The sequence below is a fragment of the Cygnus atratus genome, chromosome 1 (genome assembly GCF_013377495.2).
Source record: "Cygnus atratus isolate AKBS03 ecotype Queensland, Australia chromosome 1, CAtr_DNAZoo_HiC_assembly, whole genome shotgun sequence".
In the NCBI taxonomy this organism is placed as follows: Eukaryota; Metazoa; Chordata; class Aves; order Anseriformes; family Anatidae; genus Cygnus; species Cygnus atratus.
In genome coordinates this window covers 55,662,474-55,684,771 of record NC_066362.1, presented here as the reverse complement: position 1 = coordinate 55,684,771, position 22,298 = coordinate 55,662,474, and the positions used below count along the sequence as shown (strand labels likewise).

The following is a 22,298-nucleotide window of genomic DNA, read 5'->3' as shown; positions in this document are numbered from 1 at the left end:
TAAGACCTTTTCATTGTCACATCTGTAGCTTGCAGCTCTTCCACTAAACGTTGCCTGCTGTATAGTGTTCCTACAGAGGGGAACAGACTTTACTGCTCTAGTAGTACGTAAGATAGTAGCACATATAGTTTCTTGCAGGTGCTAGAAGTCAAGCATTACAGGGATTGGAAAACTGTAAACCAACTATCAGCTGTTACATAAATCCAAAAATAATGGCTCTTCTGACCAAAAAATTAATTGGTAGTCTGTTTTTGAGGAGAAACTTGTACCTGAATAAGACAAGCACATGTTTACAATGTACTTTATAACATATGGTCCTTACTTCCTAGCCAGATAGCCTCTGCAACATGCTTGGAAACCAATAATAACATCTGTGATCTTCAGGTCTCTCTCTTCCTCAAGATGAGCAAGGACTCCAGCTCTGAAAAACACTTTGCTCTGTCCAATTCGGTAAAGGTTGGAATCCAGCTCTAATGCTTTGATCTAAAATGAGAAAAAGAGAAGAATATATCTATTGCACAGACTGCTTCACGTAAAACATCATAGAATACATGCCTCTCTCCATTGTCAGATACCCCTTCTTCCCCACAATAAGCCACTCTGGCCAGCCAAAGCTGCTAGCTCCTCAAAAGCCCTGTTCCAATTACGGGATTTGGAGCTCAGCCAAGCACAGCATGAAAGAGAGGCAACAAAAGACAGAAAGTACGATAGAAGGCATTGTTTAATACAACAGCACATCTAGTATCCAGAACTACAAGGATGCAGTGAGGAACATACGCCTCATCCCAAGGGTACTCTTCTTTTCCTAAAGGGAACACATCTGTTGATCCTTCCTATTTAATTTTTCCCAGTCCTAATTTTAAAGGAACCCCAACCAACTCTCCCTTCCTTTAAAGGATTTATTGTCCATGCTTATACTAGTTAAGAGGAAGAAAGTATATTCCTTTGAGACAGAATAAAAGGGAATCCCTTATAGTCAAATCCAATTCAGTGTCCCCTAGTCATCAGGCTACAAAGCCAAAGCTTTCCCTTTGAAGCAGGCAGTTCTGCAGAAATTAATGACAGACTTCACTGAAAGCACTTGTCAGCAGCAGGCCATTACAAAAAGTTTGTTGAAGCTTGTACTTAAAGTACATGTCTAAAGATAACAATGCTTCTAAACATTTTGATTCCATGAACACTGTTGGCATCTCAAAGTATATACATCTGTGGAAACAAAAGGATCCACTTTGCCTATGATTATTAAATCCCATGCTAGTCAAGAGCCTCCAACTGTGAAGCCAAGACACAGCTTTCTGCACCCTCCTTCTCTCAGACAAAACATTTGTCTTTAGACTTTCGGTCTGTGAGTAGAAGACACATTTAACATGCCTATGGAATGCACAACTCCAATTTCCCCACCACATGCATAAAGCTTATTCTATTCAAGTAGAGTTCATAGAATGTCTTACCATCAGAACACAAGCCTGCTTTCCATCCATAAATCCTTTGGGAATTGCATTTGGAGTTAAGATTTCGTATCTGAAGAGTAAAAAGTATCAGATTAGTTACACAAATATTTGAAAAATAAAAAGTGTCAGTAATGAGTTCCTATGGCATTTTGAGTTTGACAGCTTATGGTCTTGTCAAAATTCAAAAAAATGCACATCTAGACAACAGAATATGAAGCAGTAGTCTTAGATGGGGTCCTCTACGCCTCACCTTAACTTAGTAAAGAAGACAAAGATGCTTTGGGGAGGCTTTGTGCCAGGAAATAGCAAGGGACAGATGTTCTCTGCCACTGTTTTGAAAGGCAGTAACAATCTAGTTGCAATAAAGTACTTCAGTTTTCAAACTTATATCTTAACTTTGTCAAGGTAAAGACTAATTTAGGTTCTTTTCCAGTCTTTACCTTTGCCTGAATTCCTGGAATACAACTCTGTTGGGGAAACCCTGGCGACAAATACGGATTCCCTCCAGCACTCCATTGCAGCGAAGTTGATCGAGTACCAAGTGGGAGTCTAGTTTTCCAGCCTGGTGAGGGGAAGGAAAAAAAAATATAAATACCATTAGGGCTTTACAAAAGGGACTTAACACCTCATTTCCCTCCCCCCCCCCCTTTTTTTAATATTCTCCTTTACCTTTTTCTCGTGATTGGGAATAATGCAACGGACGAAGTTGGGGTTGGTGTTCCTCAGGGTAGCCATCAGTTTAGCCAGCTGTTCTTTGTAAAGCTGTCCCACAGTTCGGAACATACCCTTCCTGGTCTTAAAGGCTCCTGGCAACGCTGTTTCTGACATACCAGCTACCTGATCCAGCCCAACAATACGGTCAACTAGAGAGAGCACAAGAAAGTGCATTAAGTTCTGCCACAACCAAAGAAAACATTGGAATGTACAAAGAACATCTGGGTAGAACAGGATAAATGAGAGGAGCTGCAGGATCCTTTTTGCTTCATCTCTACACAGATGTTGACTCCTGTACAGAATTTGTGCAGGGATAGGAGCAGGAAGGAAAAAAAGCAACAGCTCACTATAGGAATTTTGAGTGATGGAATCAAACTTATTCCCAAACAGTCTACTGATGCTCTGGAGGGCAGATCTGGAAGAGCAATCTAGAAGTGTGTTTCAGATGCTTCCACTTGCTTAGGTTATAATGAAAAACCAACAACAAAGAGTTCCAGCTGCTAGCCGAGCAGAGTCAATTATTAGTTAACTCTGATCCAGAAGGGGCCACAGCTAGAGAAACAGCTCAATTTGATTCTTTAGTCACAGGCAGAACCGCCGTGACTGGTGATCAGAAAAGCCACATCTACTTGTCAACTGAGCAACCATGGTAAAAGACATGAGAAACACCAAACCTCAAGATACCACTGTTTGAGTTATTTTGGAATACAAGTATTCTATAACTTACAGGCATGAATAATACCACTAGGAGAAAGTCACAAGTCCCTGCCCCAACAGTTTCTCCACTATGCCACCGTGACATCCAAGCACTGATGAAGTACTATCGTCTCGATGGGTGGACTGCAAGATCCTTTTTTTTTCAATAGAAGCCATCTAGATCTGAGAGTAGCATGGGACAGAACAAACTAAAGCATTCCTTTTTCCCATTGCTCTACGACACTGAGATAAATATTCACCTACCCAACCAAAACCAATTGTATCACTATAAATTCCCACACCCTCAAGTATATTTTCTTAATGGCTTCAAGCTACTAGCTCACTTTACTTTCAGTGGTTGGCTGATGGCCACACTCAGGCTCCCGATCTTCACTTCGGAAAATATATAACTTGTGCTCAATTGGCTTCTGATTAAAAAAAACTGTCCAGAGAAATCCCCACAAGTGAAGAAATAAGAAAGGATAGATGCTCTCATTTACAGCTAATGTTAGTTTACTATTACTCACTTCTAGATCAGCTATTGGAATAGGGTCAAGGTTGACTTAGAAAGAAAAGAAGGTTATGTTACTAGATGACATCACAGGGAAATCCACAGAAGACTGTCCCAGATTCTGTCTGGAACAATCCTCTTAAAAACTTGAGCCCTGCAATCTACATCAAGATAGCAAAAAGGACGGTCACTTGCAACAGAAGATCCAACTGAGAATAATAAATGAGAACTGATCAGCTGTGGTTCAGTTGACATTTCAGTTCCAAAAGGCATGCGTGTCAACCTCACACAGCAAAGGCCTTGCTAGGCACAAGTTGCTGATGGCCATTTTTCATGCAGTACAAATGCCTTTGCCAAACTAACTTTTCTTTGAATAATCAGCAGCTGAAGTCAAATCCCAGCACCACAATCAATATTAAACTGAATTTCAGTTTAAACACAGTCTCAGAAATCTTCCTTCCAAATCCTGCAATGAAATACAGCCTTGCTGACTCTATGTTCAAACAGTTGACAGGGATTTGGTTTTTAGTTGTTCCTACGCAAGACTTGCAGGAGCACCTTTAAGCACCTGAATGTGTCCAGCTGTCTTGTATCCACTTGCAAAGTGAGAGTTTTGCTTTAGTTTTACGTCCGTGAAGAGCTACTAGCACAAAGCGAAGGAAATGAACAAGAAAGACAAGCAGGTATGACAAAGGGACAAAGATAAGTTAATGGAAGCATTTCTTGCATGGCTCTAGGATGGCATTACACACGACACAACAGCTGGGTTTCTCAGTCACCTGGTTCTAGATGAAGAATAGGAAAGTGTTGATAGAAATAGGCTCTCTGAACGTTCTGCATCTCTGCAACAGACAGAGACGTCAAAGAAAACCCATGACAGAAAGTGACAGCAACAGTAAGACTCAAAAGCAGATAAACCCAGAGAAGATAGAGTAAAATACTGAACAACACTGCAGCAAGAACACACTAGTTGCAGGACTGAAAACCTAGATTCAACCTCAGATCTTATGTTTGAGTATTGCAGCTAAGCAAACTACTGGGACACATTAGCGCGTTCATATTTTATCCTAGCATTCTTGATTTGGAAAAATAATTGCTATATACGCAGTAAGCTTAGTGCAAGTTGATGTATGTGAGCCCTTCTCTTGAGTTAGAGTGATTTTTTAATGCGATATCATGGTATAAGCAAAGGATGTACCAGATAACTCTCATCTTGGTGGCTTAGTCTTCAAGGAAAAAAGCAACATGGGTCGCAACAGATTTTTGGTGATCCAAAAACTCTTCCATATAAAAACGGAAGAGAAAACATATAAGATTAATTTTAATTACATACCATCTTTCCACAACTCAGACACAAACTTATCCGACGACTGGTGGAGAAGAGTAGCTATGTTATCATTCAGTGGATCCATGTTCTTCATCAGCCACTCATCTGCTTTATAATCCACCTGCAGAAGATAAATATGTCAAGAAACTTTCTGCAGCACAGGATGCACTACGTCATGCAAAGTCTAAAAAAGCAGCATCAAGGTTTGCATAATCGACAGATGACTTAATCATTCTTGGATTTGTCATCTGAGCAAGCATACCTACAAATTCCAAACCCTAACAAACTGCTGAATGTTCTGTTCTGTCAGTAAAGGGAATGGATTTGCAATACCAGTGTGCATCACCCTGAGCGTGAATCAAAACACAACTGTATCACCATTTTTGGTGATGAAGTCTTGATGCAAGGTTTATAAAAAGTATCTCCAATCTCAACAAGTCAAAGAGAACATACTTAAATTGTTGTCAGTTTGTTGTGTCTTCAGCTACACATACATAACTTGCAGGCAAATCTCTTTAGGCTCTGTAAGGTCCACAGCTATGGGACAGCTTTGTGGGGTTCCCCAGTGGTTTCCCATGTTCTCCCATACTTAGCCACTTTGGTAAGTAGCCATTTCTAAGAAACAGTAACTAAGCAGTGGAAAATACAGCAGATATTATTTGTGTTCACATTTTAGCTACAAATTCTTTACCTTGCCAGCATAATGTATGATACAGAAGTCAGCTTTGTCTTTCAGCTGTTTTGGCTTCTGAAATTTGGGGTGGGTGCCTTGTTCTTGTACAACTTTTTCCACAAAGCTTTTGTCTGTTGCTTTTGGGAACCAGCACTCTTCATCCAGCAGGGCCAGTATACCAGGTGGGCCAGCCTTAAAAGGAGGAAAATATCAAATCATCATTAAATACTTGACTACATCAATGATTAACAACTTTGAATGGCTAGAAAAAAAAAAAGAACACTTATACTTGATTCCTATCACATTCACCTGTTCTGTGGTATCAGAACAGCTACTGTCATACTAATAGAAATTATTAATAATATCTCAAGATCCTCATCTGAAATCTGATCATCTTTATAGAAGGTCTCTTTCATGACATTTGTCCCACTGACACAACTACTGCAGCCATTTCTTGCTGCTCAAGAGTAAGAGAACAAGCTTCTTACCGGCTTCTCTATGAGGTCAATGCAGGGCTGCAGATCCAGGCCAAAGTCAATGAAATTCCACTCTATGCCCTCCCTCTGGTACTCCTCTTGCTCCAGAATGAACATGGTGTGGTTAAAGAGCTGCTGCAACTTTTCATTTGTGTAGTTGATACACAACTGCTCAAAGGAGTTCAGCTAATGGAGAAAAAAGGTAGAAAGAAATTTGAACCGTTGCTTTTGAGGATGCATCTACTATTCCCTTAGCAATAAAGATCACATCTAGAGTTCAGCAACTCTAAGCTAGTGTTCTGTCAAATCTCTGGGGTGGACAGCCCTTTGGCAATAACCCCTCTTGCTTATGAACTGTATTTCCTGTCACATGCTGCTGCATCACTGCGTCGATCCCCAGGGAAATTCTCAGACACTGTTCCTCATTCTTCGCAGAAGAATGTTCAGTTGTAAACAGCAGCAGAATTACTGCAGCTACTTAACCCAGGAGCAGAAAAGCTTCCGCTTTTCTCACAAACTTAGAGCTGGAGCATCCTCTTCATATCATGAGGAGGCAATGGAAGCCTGAGGACAGATTCGTAACAGTGTATGGACTGGAAAGTCTCTTTTTAATCTTCACATATAAAATCAGAATGAGAAAAGTGAAGGAAACTTCTTCAACACATCCTGATTTCTTCAAACTGTATGGATATGGTTAATAACCAAGGATGTATTTTCATGTTAGACCATACTTAATCTAATGCAGCTGCTGGACAGAATGGTTCTCTTCTACTTCCTCCATCTTCCAGTAATCCCTAACCATGCATTTCCACTCCCTTCACATTTTTATGAGATCCAGCAAACCATTAAACCAAAGGTAGAGTTAGATCAACAACCTGATCAGAGAGAAACAAAGCAACTTTCCTGTGGCTTAGTTTTCCACTTCATGAATAAATTGGTCCAATTAACCTTGCAGCTCCACATGAGCTAGATTCAGCATAACAAAGGTGGACAGGAGTTGCCTGACTGGGATAATGGGGATGGCAGGACAGATCTTTTCTGGTGGCAGCCTGTGATTACTCCAGACTAAGCATAATGCAACGCCACATTCTGAAATTGTAGTTTCACAGACAATGATTTGGCCTAACAGTTCACTGCTACCTATAGAGGGAGCTCTCACTTCCCCTTTTCCACCTCTCCCTCAACTTTCCTTCAGCTGTTCCTCTGCCACATTTATCTTGCATCAACTTTTGTGCTCAGATCCCCCTTTACAGACTGACTCGATTATAAGCCACCCTAAGAAAAAAATAAATTTCTGCAGTGCTAGAGAGGTGAACAGTACGAGAAAGTGCAGCCAGGAACAGGAGAGTGGAAAAGGTGAAAGATCACCCGTTTTCTTCAAGAAACTGTTACATCAGTTTAGCTGTATGTGAAAAAAAAAATCTGATCCCCAATTTTCACACTTCTCACAGAATGGAGAATACACAGGTCAGAATATGTTGATTATGTTTTGGTCTACCCTGTCTTTGTCTTTCCAAAGCTCAGCAGCAGGAAGAATTTCTAACAATTACTTATGATGCCAATAGGTTTCAGTGGATTATCTTTTAAATGTTTTGGGACAGACTAATAGGACAAAACTTTAAGTCCAGTGGTGATCCATAACTCTGTGACATGTTTAAAGACTTTTTTTATAGGTTAGCAACCTCTTACTTAGTAATTTTGTTCTAGAGAGAATCATGAACATCTGAAACTATGAAGTTAAAATAATTGTGATGCGCATGACAAATATAAAGTAATGAGATAAAATATTTGCAGAATATGCAAAATAAGAAAGAACACATTATTAAGTAACCTGACAATTCATATTGGCAGGGATCTCAAATAAAAGCAAAATATACATTCTTTCCAAAACTATCGTATCTTCTTCCACTTTTAAAGCAATTTCCCTCAGTGGTCCTTGTTCCGTGGTAAACTGTGCTGAGTGCAAGGACCTGACATCTCCTTACCTCAAAAATCTCAAAGCCAGCAATGTCCAGAATCCCAATGAAGGATGCACCCTGTCGCTTGGTCTTATCCAATGCCTTGTTGATACGCATAACCAGCCACCGGAACATACGTTCATAAGTGGCTTTAGCCAGAGCCTCAATGGCAAAGTCAGCCTAAGCAGAACAAAGACAAAGATCACAAGTTGCATTATAATCCAAAGGTGCAGATTACATTGTTTTGACATATAATTGCCTGTAGTCTGAGATCATCTCCCCACTACTGAACTCACTGAAGAAAGCTCATTTCATAGATTATTCCCAATAAAAAGCAGATGGCACAGCGATACTCCATGAACAGGCGTGAAGAATTTCTCATTAAATTAGCATGTCAAAGACACCTTTCAGGATCCTGTCTATTGGAAAAACCAAAGCCTAGTATTCAAGAAAGAAAAAGTGACACCCAGTCCCTTCCAAACTAATACAGCACATTTACGTATGACCAAAGAAAAGCATTAGAATTATTTTGCAATTTAGGATTTGTGAAATTTACTTCCCCCCCTCAACGCTGCTACCCTATGATTGACACAAAAAATACAATATACAGTAAATGTCAAAACAGAAGGGCAGTTAGTGACTATTTCTACATTTCACTCTCTTCCCAATCCCTTTCATGTTATGGCGGCATGTTTATATACACTGAAAATAATGATGTTTTCAAATAATGATGCGTTCAAATAATGATGCGTTTATGAAAAAGCCATGCAGGGAGTAAGCACAGAGGTTTTGCTCCTTTTAGGAAGCTACTTGTTCCTAGTTCAGGCTTCATTTAGAACAAGCAGCACAGTCTGATTCAAGACTATTAAGAAACATACAATCAGTCTCAAGGGTGGGCCACAAGTTCTTCCACCCTAGCAGCTGACCTATTCAAAAATGATGTTTTCTATATTACAGCAACTTGAAAATGTCATCCTTGCATAGAGCACTGAAGCAGCTTACTCCCCTGGGACAGCCAGTTACTAAAATTATGGGAATTGCACTCTCGTTTTTCCCTCAGATGAGAAAGAGCGCTACAGGGGCAGGGTGACTTCTATTTTTATACAGATCAAGAGAGCTAATACTAGAAGTAATGTAGATGTTACTTCACTCAAGTATGGTTGCCATACATTGCAGCCATGAAGATGACTATTAAATGCTATGGAAACTTCTTACGCATTTGTTAGCTTTGCGGCAGCAAAATTAAAGACAAAAGTACTCATTCACTTATACAGAATGCGTACCTGTTCTTTGGTCTGAGCTTTCTGGACATAATCTCGTCCCACTTTGATACGAGGAGTCAGGATACCTCTGGTGAAATCCGTCACATTGATACCCAAAAGATGAGACACTTTCTGAGCAGCTAAAGAGGGGAAGAGGAAACAACAAAGATATTAACTTTCTTGTTGTTATTGCTTTTCTTAAAGAAAAAGAGAAAGAAAATCATTCCTGCAACTGTATTCCCAAGAGAGTCATGAAATTGCTTTTAAAAAGCCATTAAGTGAAGAGCAGGTTAATGAGACAAAGAAAGTTATCTTCAAGAAGAAAATCTCCCCTAAAAACTCTTGCTACCCATACTAGAGGTTAATGAGTTTCTTTGGAAACCACAGGAGTAAATTTGACACAGTATTCTCATAGTGCTAAGTCATAACCTGGAAGCTTCAGAAAGTTCAGTCTACAATCAATTTAAAGACACCACAAGTGACTGACTTCTTAATCAAGCTAATTGCATTGTCTTCATCTACTAATTAGTTTTTGAGGCAACTCTTTCCATTTCAGATTACAACTCTACTTCAGATTAAAGAGCCAGAGAAATCAAATAGCTTACTCTCCTCCCCAAGATGCCAGTTAAAGCATGTTTTCTATAATAGTCCAAAATATAAACACTTGAAGAGCAATTAGCCACCTCTTACACTTCTGCAGTACATCTACAATGATACTCTAAGATAAGTCTACTCTACATATTCCAGTAGAGTAATCCTTTTCATCTGGTCACCATCAAGTGTACTTCCTGCCTGTGCTTGTCACAAGAACAGTGCCACATTCCTGCCCATGGGTGGCTGCAAACCCATGCATGGTAAAACAATATGTTGGTTGTGGTTTTGTTTTGTTTTTGTTTTTGTTTTTTTTAATATTTGTATGAAGGAGAATGTCAGCTCCTTTGACAAATAATTCACCTGCAGAAAAATAGGACTGCAGCATTCCTTACAAACTATAATTTATTTTTCTACTTGCAAGAACTTCCTGTAGGCTTTTTTCTATGGGGCTTTCTTTGGGGTGAGGACAGGAGATAGGTTACCTGTATTGTCTGGCATAGAGGCTTGGTCTGTGTTGCGCTCCTTCTTGAAGACGATGTTGCCAAGTTGAAGAACACCTGAGATAACCTTCAGCAGACCTTTTGAAACAATAATAGCTCAGTGTCAGACATCAGCAAAAGCCCTGATATGACCTAGTTAACCATGTCAATAGGCAAGAGGCTTCTCTCAAAGATCTATTTGGAATTGGGAAAAAAACACCACACGTAAGTAATTTGTCTATGACTCCCATTCCGGGCACAGGACTTTCCCTGTCCCTCCAATGCAAGACTATGCAGCCTGGGAACTTAACCACTCTCAACTTCACTACAGCAAAGCTGGAGACAAGATCCAGGGCCATGCCCCATCTTATAACATTCACATTTTTCGTGAAGATGTTTGTTCTGTTAAACGCAGGAAAGAAGCAGTTAAGAGTACAAACCAATTAAGGGAAGGAAGATTATGTTCCTTGAACCTCATATTACTTTAAGCTACCTGACCAAGGTCTGTAGTCCATACAGACATACATTACAGTTACAATATATGAAGGGCAGCAGGATGTGAGCAAAAGTGCCCATGCCGTAATTATTGCTAATCACATGCTGAATCATCCCTTCCTTTGTTACATGATGTATTCATGTTCTTTGATCACTGCACATCACAAAAGCAGCATCAGATGCTGGGACAGGAAAAAGAATTTCAGTGTCACAGCATCAATTCAATTTTTACCACATATCAATCAAAGCTCATTGCATAGCAGCTTCTAGTTGCCTTGAGCAGAGTAAACTGCCAGTCACTTGCAAAGAGATCTTGGGCCAGTGATTTTTTAATCCCCTAATTTCTACCTATTACAGAAACAGCTCCTTTAAAACAGTATCATTTTGATGGCAGAGCAAACAAAGGCTCCACAGATTCTGTATCAGGACTAACAAAAGAGAAGCATATATGCTCCTAGTGATGTATTTTGAAATCCAGTGTTTTGGCAGCTGAAACTGGAGTCCTGGCACTTGGACATACACCTTGTTTTGATGGTGTCTCATAGATGAAGATAGATAGCATTTAGAGGCTACATCAAAACTAAGCAAGCTTACTGGCCAGCCAGTTACTCCATGTATTTTTGTTTTCAGCCTAAAGGAACATTAGTGCACTTCACACCTTGAACGGCAAGAACAAAATACTAAAGTTATCTTTGCTGCAGTGGTTGGAACCAATAGCTCATCCATGTGGCAGCAAAGACATGCCCTAGAGCATACATAAAAAGAAACTCAAAAAACAGAGCGTAGCAGGTCATCTGAATGAGAAATTGGGCTGCCAATTATTTAATTCTGTTTAGGCAAACATGTCTTCACCTCCATATAGCAGTTTCAGTCTCAGATGACTCAGGATTTCAAGAATAGTATTAAGTTATGAATAACAAAAGAATGGATTTATAGCAGACTGGACTGTGAAGAGCAATAGCTAAGGCATAGGCACATATCCCCTACAGCCACAAGAGCTACAGCATCCAGCAAAAGAAGCAGTGACCTTTAAAAAAAATGGATGCTTGCAATATATGGGAAAAAAGTCCTATTTTATAAGATCTTATACATTTAGAAACTGAGATTGGGCAGAACACTGGTTCCCAACCAGTAAGGAAGGTTATAAATGACTGGTGAGTAAGCATCCCTGCATTTTGTGCTGGCTGCATAAAAGGCACTATAACCAGGCCATTCTCAAAGTACTAATCCAGCACCGGCTGGATTTGATACTTAAAAGGCATTATTTAGGAAGTGGGGGAGCACTCATATCTTGGAAGTATTATTCATAAACTGGATAGACAGCCCTCAAACTGGGAACAAAAACAGCAAACAGAAGTTCGTTTTTGTTGGCTGTTTCACTTCTAAGATTAACTGTGTTGGTACATCCTGAGGTGGGTCACTCCAAAGCTACTAAGTTCATCGCTTGCACGCTGTTCACACTTTGTAGTGGGGGGAGAGTTAGGAGGAGGGGGAAACCAAGCAACAGCAACAAAAAAAAAAACACCCAAGAATGAAACCAAACCAAAAATAAAGCTCCAGAAAAATGCAATCTGTTCCCTTCTTCATTTCCTCCCTTCAGAGGACTCATACCTATCTGCTCTTCATCTGGGATGCCCATGATCCTCATTGCTTCCATGGTCTCCTGAAACATATCTTTGTCTTGCTGACCCGGGATTGTAACGTGCCCATTGGACAGGAAGCGATATTTGTTGTAAGGCTCCAGGAGCAGATCAGCTTAGGAAAAAAAGGAGAAAGAAGTTACTACGGCTTTTTTTTTAATATATATATATAAATAGACAAGCTACCACTGAGAGCAAATTTCTGCCTTGCACATGCTAGCAGATGCTGGAGGAATCGGAGATTAAGATCAATTTTACTAACAGATGAACATTTTTCTGCTTTATTTCTTTCAATTCCCTCTTCTAGAATACTCCACCAAAGAAGTGCCAATCATCATTATGCCCTAAGTGCATAAAAAGCACAGATAACTTGAAAGTAAATTTGCCTTCATTTTCAGATACCTCATTTGTTTCAAGTCACAGGAAGGTTAGTATATAGCTCTTGAAATAGTAGCAACTATGAGAAAAGTCTTCTCCTTCTGTTGTTCCTCCAGATCAATTTGCTGCTCTCATACAACATGGACTCCAACTACTAAAGAACAGATTAGGCTGAGGCTTTAAAACTAGGTGCATCCTAGACTTCTAGATTGCTTAAGCGCCAGACACTTTGCTCCATTCAATTAAACACTGAGTACATCACTGTAGGACCATTCCTGCACTAGAAGGGTTTACATCATACAAGACGAGACTAAACACAGGACAGTGATTTAGATAAGGAAGGGTGTAGAGTCATTGCTGGCAAGGAAACAAGTACAGGAATGAACCAGAGAAGCAAGTTTTCAGGAACTGAGAAGTGTAGTGGGAAGGCAAAGGGATATGTGCACGTGCAGAAGAGGAGGAGGAGTGACCATACCTAAAAGGGAGAGGCAAGAAACTACGAAGGAACAGGTGCTAGCATACAAGTGTTTTGGACCCTCTGCCACAGTGCTGAGGAACCCCATAATTAAAACAACAATCAAACTTACTCTTCAGATGTTCCCCTGCCCCAGACAGCAGGTAGTAAAAGATGTGGAAGGTTCTCTCCTCCTTGGCTTGACGGATTGCACGTGACTTCTCCAGGAGATCTTCTGAGAGTCAAGGCATATGGCAGGACGTACAAATCACTTCCTATTCTATGGCAGGAGAAAAACTAGCAGCACCTGATGTTCTTGTGCCCATTAACAGGGGTATTGATTTAGCAATCATTATCAGCCAACAACCCACTGAGCTTCTGGTCTCAGTTCCCTGAACCTCTGACTGATGGCTATGATACGAGAAACTAAACTGATAAACAGAGAAATAGTGGCCAACTATCCATACTTGCCCTGCACAAAAGTGAGAATGGCATGTGAAATTCCAAAGCTATTCATCTCATCATGGTTTGTTGCTATCTCAGCCTCCTATGATTAGAACTCATTCACTCAGAAGAGATTTCCACCACAGTCACAAAATGCGATATGAAGAGACGGGAGACTACCACAGTAATCTTGCTAGCATAAATTAAAGTGCCTCCTGCCACATTCTCAACCTGGCAAACACAAGTAAGGTCTGATGAGATTGCTAAACATCATTACTGCCACACTCTATAGCCTGTAACTTTTAAGTGGCTACAGAAAGGATACAGGTCTCAATATTGGCTCCAACAATGTAGCCGTTGACATCAAAGTTGATTCTGATGAACTTGCCCTGAGAGGAAGATATTAGTAATAACATTAGTATTCACTCTGTGCATAACAGCAGTGAGCAGCAAAGGCAAATCTGGTGTTTTTAATCCAGGAAAGGAAATATAGAACAGGTCAGGCAAGTTTTATGCAAAACATAAGGTCAGCCAGTAAGCAATGCCTGCTGATCATGACAACGATTTAACAAACAAGACACCAAATACTTACCTGTAAATAAAGACAGGCAGCCTACAATTCAGCTTAATTATGGTTTGACCTAGGTTTCCCACAACCAGAGCATTTTCAGTTTCATGCACTATACATTTTGGATAGTTCTCCCTCCCTCAACCAGCATCAACCATTTCCATTTAGCTCCAGCTCTGGCTTCTCAGTCTGTCTCTCTGCCACTGTCTACCTCTCCAGATCATACAAAATAAAGATCCCTGTTTGCTTGACAGGATAAAACTGACCGTAATAAATTTAGAATAAAAATTGGTGCAGATGACTTCTCCATACTAGAAACCTATCAGCAGCATTTTCTGGATAATGCACTGAATGAAATTCTCTTCCCAGATTAATTTGAGTTAAGTCTCACAGACAGTTGCCCTATCCCAGGATAGCAATTCACCCAAAAGCATAACAAGTCCTTCCCCTGGAAAATTAAGGATATTGGCAACCATGCTGGATAGTAATACTCACAAATCTGGACGAGTTGTCATTCTTTACTGTCTTGGCATTTCCAAAGGCCTCCAAGATGGGATTAGCCTGGAGTAACTGTCTTTCTAGTTCTCCCTAGAGGGAAATCAGAAACGAATCAAGTAGGCAGCAGTCTGCTGCATTATGCCTGGGTCAAACCAGCGCTGGAGTTTCAATTCACACTAGCTTGGCATGTTGTAGAGAAGCCATTTTAAACCTTAGGAGACGATCCCTTAAACCTTCAAAAGGAGACTCATCAGTTATCTGGGTAAAACACGCATTTGCAAAAACACTTTATTCCCTTCTTCAACACAAGGGTGTCCCAGTGCTGTCTTTCTGTTAAAAGGCAGCCTTTTAAAGCCACTTGGCCACAGCATCCCACAGACTTCCCAGGATCAAAAACATCATTCCATCCAAGATCAGGCCCCCATCGCAGAAATGTCTTGCCATCTAGGCAGGAAGGGTGAAAAAAAAAATGCTTGCTTGCTACTGTGTGACAGCTCTGAACTCTGCTACTAGTAGGTTAAGAAGTTAGTCTGAAAAGATCTAGTGTTTGCAAAAAAACAAAACAAAAACAACAACAACAAAATTGCACTAGGAGTCTAGGTCTTCCACAATACAAACAAGCAAAAACCTCCTTTGTAAGGAGGCACACAAAAAAAGGAGAATTAGTGGTATCCCACAAACTGCATGATCGCTTGCATTCTACTGCCATATTTGCACACTCCTCCTACCCTCCAGGAACACAAAATGCTGGAGCTGCAGGAAAAAAAAAATCAGAACCTTTATCCCTGCCAAGTGCTAGATCACTGGAGCATATACACCTTTCCCTTCAGGCTCTAGATGCCTCTCTCTTTGCTTTTAAAATCACATGTCCTCTGTGTTAAGGGTGTGGAGCATATTTCAAGACTAGTTGAAAAACTTCTAGAAACAGCAAACGATGGTTTAGATTAATGTTTCTCTTTTTAGCAGTTATCGCTAAATACTCAAGACTTTCTGTGCATGAGAGATGGAAACTGAGTTTGATCTGTGAAAACTGGAATGGCAGGGACAAAAATAGTTAAGGGTATGTGTAAAGGAAAATTGTTACAATTCATTTTTAAAGTGTTTTATAGAACAGGTCGGTCCTTACACTGTCCCTCTAAAAATACATATTAAAAAAAAACAGCACTTTTTATTGCATAAATAAAAAAAAGGAGTACAACAGAAACCAAAGAAAGAACTAAACTGTTTCTAACTTCCACAATCACCTCGCTTCATGCCTGCAAAGTGCAGCACCAAACGAGACTGAGTCCCTGCAGAACTGCAGACATACAGAAGAGGCAGCTGCTGCAAACACTTTCATTCAGAGTGGAAGTATACATAACAAGGGGGTCAGCCCTGGGAAGGCAACCTAAGCTAGGACATCTGCCCTCTCACAACAGAGCCAGTGTGTAGTTTTGTAAAGGGAACACCCTGAAACCAGGGTTCAGTCCTTGAAATTGGGTAGCAGCCACATTTCCCACTCCTATTCTGGCACATGTACTGATGACAGAACACTCTTCCCTCACCCACTTCTTCCTCTCCACCCTGCAGTGAAGTCCCTGCCCTCTCTTTGTGACTTTGATCTGTTGCTGTGCAAGTGAGAAGTTTCAACAACCTAACATTTAAACCCAACTAACAAACAAAGGGGAAGAAGATCAAAAAGCTCATTTTTTCTCTAAACAGAAGTCAGGCTGAATCTGTTTTAATAAGTTGGCTAAAAATAAAACTAAGGTCATGCTTAGCTACACGAAGATCAAAAGTTTACAGAAATTTTCACTAATGAACCTCCTGTTAATAACTCCGCAAGAGAATGTTATTAGTGTCAAGTAGGTATCGATAAACCATAGTTCAGAAGTGATTAGGTCTCTTGAACTACCATGGTAGCAACAGGTGTAAGACAATGCCAGCTCAGAACATATGGCAATACAGAGCTGTAAGGAAAGGAGCAGGCTAAAGAGTCGGTCACATCGTTACTTCTCAAGACTTGCCTTAGCCCTGTGATACAGTAGGGAGACCAAGTTCTTAGCGTGCCCTGGCAATGGCACATAAGATAAAGTGCTTGGAATTACTGTGATGTATCCATTGGTGTGCACTGTACGTTGTCTTTGCTTAAAAATACAACCCCATTACGTTTAAAATTCTATAGAAGTTTGTGTTTTGGTTGTTTTTTAAACTTAAATGTTGACAGTCACCTTTCATTGAAGAGACTTCTTTATCATTACACAATGGGTAGTTTTCAAAGCAAAAACTGAGTACAACAAAGCTGTCTAGAACAAGCTCTCTAGAAATTAATATTCCTATCTGCTGCTAATTTTCTGAGACCTGTAATTGCTAATCTTTGACCTGAAACATTTTTTTTTAACACCTGGCATACATTTGAAGTATATAGAATATTCCTCATGAAAGCAGAATCAATAACAGCCACTGGCTGCTAGTTTTCCAACTGGCGGTTGAGCAGCGCACACTCTCTGGTATGCTCTGTTTTCACTGCTCCGAAGTTACAACACCTATTTAAAGCAATTAAAATCCTTGACATCTATCTTGTACTCTGAATTTCTTTTTTCTCACCTCATACAATTTTTGGAAATATTTCTGTGCAAGAGAGAAGTTTTGCCAACTATTTCTTCTTCAGAATGTACAGAGACAAGCATCCAGAAATCACAGCTACCTTTCACAGCATGAAATTTCTATCCAAAAAAAGTTAAAGGTGTTGTTTCCCTTACTTTTTTTTTTTTTCCAGTTATTTGCTTTTAAACACTTCAGGGATTTGCTTTTGCATTCTTCTCCACAAACACAAGAGATTCTCAAATAACTGGATCCCAATAATACAGGGTTGGTTGGGGAATGAAGAGAGATCATCGATAACCCAACCTTCATTACAAAGATTTAAGCATTTGCAACCACTATGCATGAATTCATGATCAGCTGTGAACGTTCTCATCTTGAAAAGACTATTGCGTGATTTAACAAGTCAGTAGAGGAACAGAGACTAAAAAATGGGAAATCATGAATCCTAACTTCCATAAATAAAGTCTGACTAAGTGAAAAAGTATTTATATAATTCAATTCAGTAGGCTCCAAAAGCAACTTTAACGTGCTTAATATTCACACCATGCAGCTAAAAGCTATTAAGCTGAATATACTAATGCATTGGGATTAGTGGAAGCAGCCACTGCCTCCAAAACAAAAGCATTGGAAATAAAGGATATGCTTTATATAAATCAGATTTTGCTCAGATACTTGAAAAACAGGAGCTTACACTCAAAATTTCTGTTAGAAGACAGTCAAGAAACCTTCCTGGCAAAAAAAAGCTCCACTACTTCCTATACCGTCACTAACAAAGTTCCATGCTTAGTCTTGCTAATCAGTGCCAGCAGTGGGTTTTCTGTCTTGCAACATAAAGGCTTGACACTGTTATATTCTATCCCAAAGAATAAATCTGCTGTGACCCCAGATCCTCAAAAAACATTAACGTATAATGCCTCATAATCTGGTTCCATGCTTAAGGTTTGTAAAGAATTGTTGCACAGAGCACTCATTACCACTTAACATTTAAGGATCCAGATCTAAGTCCTCTCTGGTACGGCCAGTGCTACTGTTTAACCACAAAAGTGAAGTAACACATGAGCTGCAGGACTTCTCAGAAGAACCTTTGAAAAATCAAACTAGAGCAAATCACCAGCAAGCCCAACTCAGGACTGTTTTGTTCTCCTATGCAGATCTTTGTCCTGCTTAGGTAGTAGAAATTTTGCGCAAGGATGCACAGTGGAAGAATACTTAGCTCAAGCCCATGATTCTATTTTCCACAGTTTAAAAAAAGAAAAAGAAAAAAGGAGAATGTTGCTAAATACAGCTACTGACAGACCATGGAAAAAGCCTTCATATGTCTGAAAGTTTGGCACGTAGAAAGATTTTTTTTTGGTTGCATTCCAGAAGTTACTTATTAGAATGTGTGCACACAAACATAGTATGTCTGCGCATAGGGATGCCTTCTTATTCATATACTCTACACACATAAAATATGCCTACACATTAAGCTACTACAGAAAAACTTTTATGTAGAGATACAGTGGATGCACTTGGCATCTGGCTTTTATTACATGGCTCACCAGTGAACATTTCCAATGTGTTCAGCACTGGCTAACAAGCTCACTGTCTTGAAACATCCCGTCTGGAGGGCAGCCTTCCTCACCGACCTCTCTCTGCAACCTACAGCCACATCTCACTGCTGGGAATAGAAAGCTAAATGCCAAGCTACATATATCTTACTAGGAACACCACACATGCTAGATATTCATGGTTCTAGGAAAGCCTGGTCCAGTCATATTGCCCTGGAGGAATACTTTTCCAGATAAATTGTTCATGAAGTCCTGCGAGAAAAGTCTTAAAATGCAAACCAGTATTGAACACAGAACACAAGTATTCATTATAGTACTTTAGTCTCCGATCGAACATCCTGATAAAAAGATTACTGTGCACCACACAAAAAAAAATTGTGAATTGTCTATGGGTTTGGTTTAGCTGCAGAAAGTGATATTGGTGTGGAGTGAAAAGCTGCTCAAAAAAAAAAAATCACACAATGGGACAGAAAACGCATTCCTGGTGCAGAACGTGCAGTAAACGTGCAGCTCACCTACGAGGATACAACTGATGAATTCGGCAATAGTCCATCGGGGGAGAGGGAGGGGAAAAAAATATAAGTGAGACATCTTCAAAGTCCTCCCACCATCACCACCACCCTCCTTTCATATGCTGCTACACCTGGCTCTTTTCCACCCATTTCATGTTTTCCTACAATTTTCAAGTTCTCAGCTGAGGTTCACTGACTATCCCTGTGTTCTCCAATTTTGAATCAGTATCTATAATAGCTAGACCTAACGTATAAATGTGCAGAAAAAAAGAGACAACTCCTCCAGGGAATGATCAGTTCTAAACTACCTGGACTGGTTATAGGCATTATGTCTGCATAAAAAGATCGGTATGGGTGACGCTTCTTTTATAGTGTCTCTTGCCCATGAATCCAAGAGGTTATGGATGAGGTTATTCCCACTGTAGCTCGACTGAATTCAAAGGAGTTATGACTCTGAACAATGTCCCCTGACTCATGGTTTTTGACTAACTTTTATTATTTCTTAATAAACTGTCCTCCTCAGTCCCCTGATAGCTGTTACCATCCAGACTTTTATTGAGCAATATGGTTTTTACCAAGGGCAGCCCATAGATGTTTATCATCCACACAGCCAGCACAGCAATAAAGCATCATTAAATTAAACCTAGGTCTTACCTGGTCTTTTTTAGACTTGTGTGAGGAAGCAACATGAGCCAGGTACTGAATGACCTTCTTGGTGTTCTCTGTCTTACCAGCTCCTGATTCACCTCTGTAAAGAAAGTCTGCGATTCATTCACAAAAAACACATAGGGGGACATGTTTCTATCTCTAATTCCCAAAGGGCTACAGAGCTCCTTAAATCCACTCTGGCTCTCAAAGCCAACAAAAACTGAGTGATACTAGAGAGTGGTATCAATGTAGGCTGGGCTGCAGGATAGCCCTCTGCCAGTTTGCCAGTGGGTATGGGTTCTATATGAGGGCACAAAGGACGGAATGCAAACAAAAACTATGTTCTCTGGTCACTTGGACAAGAAAATTGCTAAGTGGCAGAGGAATAATCCAAAGGCAACTGTAGAGCTAGGGGTGAAAGGAAACAAAATGAATCTTTCGAAAAGAAACCTCCTGACTGGGTGTCAACTGAATTTGTTGTGTCTAGATAAGAAACTGCTGTAAGAAATAAGAGTATCTATTTGTTACTTATCAGCCTCATCAGTGTGAATACTCTTAAATACAAGAGCTACATCAAATCTTAAGGAGTTCTCGAAGCCTTTTCCATTGACAAAGCCTTAATTCTTCAGAATTTTGGGCACAAAGGTCCTTTCAAAACCTCCTTCCTTCCTGCAGTTCCCATGAAAATTATTCTGTAGAAAGGATTAAATACATATTGGAGGACCTGTAGCGGGGCCTTCCTTAACTCTTCGTTATTACCTGATTTACTGAGCCCACCCCAGGCACTTATTATCAAGAGAGTCCTCCAATCAAGATTTTTAACACAAACCTTTACATCCACACAAGCTGGCAACTGTATATACTCACGTGCAAAGGATGGACTGATCCTCTCGGTCTAGAATAAAATTTAAAACAGTAGTCAGACTAAGACTTGAACAGCAAATTTCTATGACAGATGCATATCAACATCTGAGACATAAACAGGAACTAGTAAACTCAACGAGCACTGACAGAAATATGGCCAGGTAAACCCTTTTTGGGCAACCACCCTCCCACATCTGCCAAAGTTAAACTGCAATGGTGCCGTTAGGTTTTCTTCATCAAAAAAGAACATAAGTTGCATCAGTTTTTCTACAAACATGCAATAACTCTCCCAGTGAATGTTTCTTTACCACAGATATATACCTGGATGTACATCTCCTAGTTATTCACCCCCATATACCTGGATGTACATCTCCTAGTTATTCACCCCCCTCTCCCCTTCAATTATTCTGGACCCATACTGATGTTCAAAAGCAATCAGCAGAGCAGAGAAAACAGAAGGGAGATAGAGGGCAGGTGGAAGCAGGACATGAACCATTAAAAATTCCAGAGTACCAAAAGCTCACATCAAACAGAGGCTTTCACCCCAGAAAGAAACACTGGAAGCTCAGTGAGAAATTGTTGTTACTTGCTTTATACAGGATGGGCTTGAAAGCTAGAACACTGAACAGCAGCCTAAGTGCTGTACAGCTGATATATTTGTGGCACCATCCCCTATAGTATTAACTGAGCAGCTGATAATAGTAGAAACCTTTTCTTTTTCATATTGACATGCCACAAAAAACAGGAATGGGGATGTGGTATTGAATGCTAAACAGTAGACATACTAATTCCTGGGTTCATTTCCCAGCTGTGGATGATGAAATCTTTCCAGTCACAGAACTTCCTTCAACCAGCTTATCCACCACTATCTTCTCCAACATCTGTAACCTCCTTTCAGCTTTCACCTATGATTCTACTTTCTCATAAGCAGCCCCGACTAGTCTTTCCACCATGCCTTCATCCTACTGCTCCCCCAGCACTTTGTAAAAACGCTCCCCTACTTCTGCCTTGATTTCACTTTGCATCCACCCTTCCATCCTGCCTCCCCCTCTGACTGCCCCCAGTCTGCATCGCATTCTCCTCGATGCCACCAGGAACCAGCTAGGAGCACTGGGCAGATGTGAGAGTGCCTGTGCCTAGCACAGCTTTCATAGCTTCTTGTAGGAATCACAGAAGAGGTGAGACCTGTCCAGACACTGAACCCTGAGGAACTGCAAGTCATGCACATAGTCCTGCATCACACGAGAGCTACTGAGACACTCACAGAACAGACTAAGCCATCAAATTTATTTATTTTACTTAAGAGCAGAGAACTATCAGATCATCCAGACTGAGAGCCTGAGTATCACAGCAGTTTGATTTCATCTCCTTATTGTTCTTTTTACACACTGAGCTCCAAGTTTGTGTCAGACTCGACTCTCATCTCTTAAAAGACAGCAAGCCTCAAACATCCACAAGGAGAAAATATCGCTGAATTCCTCCAATAAATTATTGCAGCAATTGGTAGCTTTCATCAGTAT

General features: G+C 40.3%; 1 protein-coding gene across 7 annotated transcripts in view; it reads right to left on the bottom strand.

Annotated features, from left to right (window-relative positions):
- Positions 1-22,298, bottom strand: part of MYH9 (myosin heavy chain 9) — a 69,312-nt gene that overhangs the window by 17,475 nt on the left and 29,539 nt on the right. For all 7 annotated transcript variants that reach the window (XM_035551932.2, XM_050711342.1, XM_035551934.2 and 4 more), the window contains 16 exons: positions 20,782-20,809; positions 19,921-20,014; positions 14,616-14,708; positions 13,878-13,941; positions 13,242-13,340; positions 12,248-12,391; positions 10,145-10,240; positions 9,090-9,208; positions 7,834-7,986; positions 5,861-6,034; positions 5,391-5,564; positions 4,706-4,820; positions 2,121-2,314; positions 1,892-2,013; positions 1,452-1,521; positions 323-483 (listed from right to left, as the gene is read on the bottom strand). In XM_035551932.2, the coding sequence (XP_035407825.1) occupies positions 323-483; positions 1,452-1,521; positions 1,892-2,013; positions 2,121-2,314; positions 4,706-4,820; positions 5,391-5,564; positions 5,861-6,034; positions 7,834-7,986; positions 9,090-9,208; positions 10,145-10,240; positions 12,248-12,391; positions 13,242-13,340; positions 13,878-13,941; positions 14,616-14,708; positions 19,921-20,014; positions 20,782-20,809 (1,900 nt within the window). The remainder of the gene's footprint in view (positions 1-322; positions 484-1,451; positions 1,522-1,891; positions 2,014-2,120; positions 2,315-4,705; positions 4,821-5,390; positions 5,565-5,860; positions 6,035-7,833; positions 7,987-9,089; positions 9,209-10,144; positions 10,241-12,247; positions 12,392-13,241; positions 13,341-13,877; positions 13,942-14,615; positions 14,709-19,920; positions 20,015-20,781; positions 20,810-22,298) is intronic.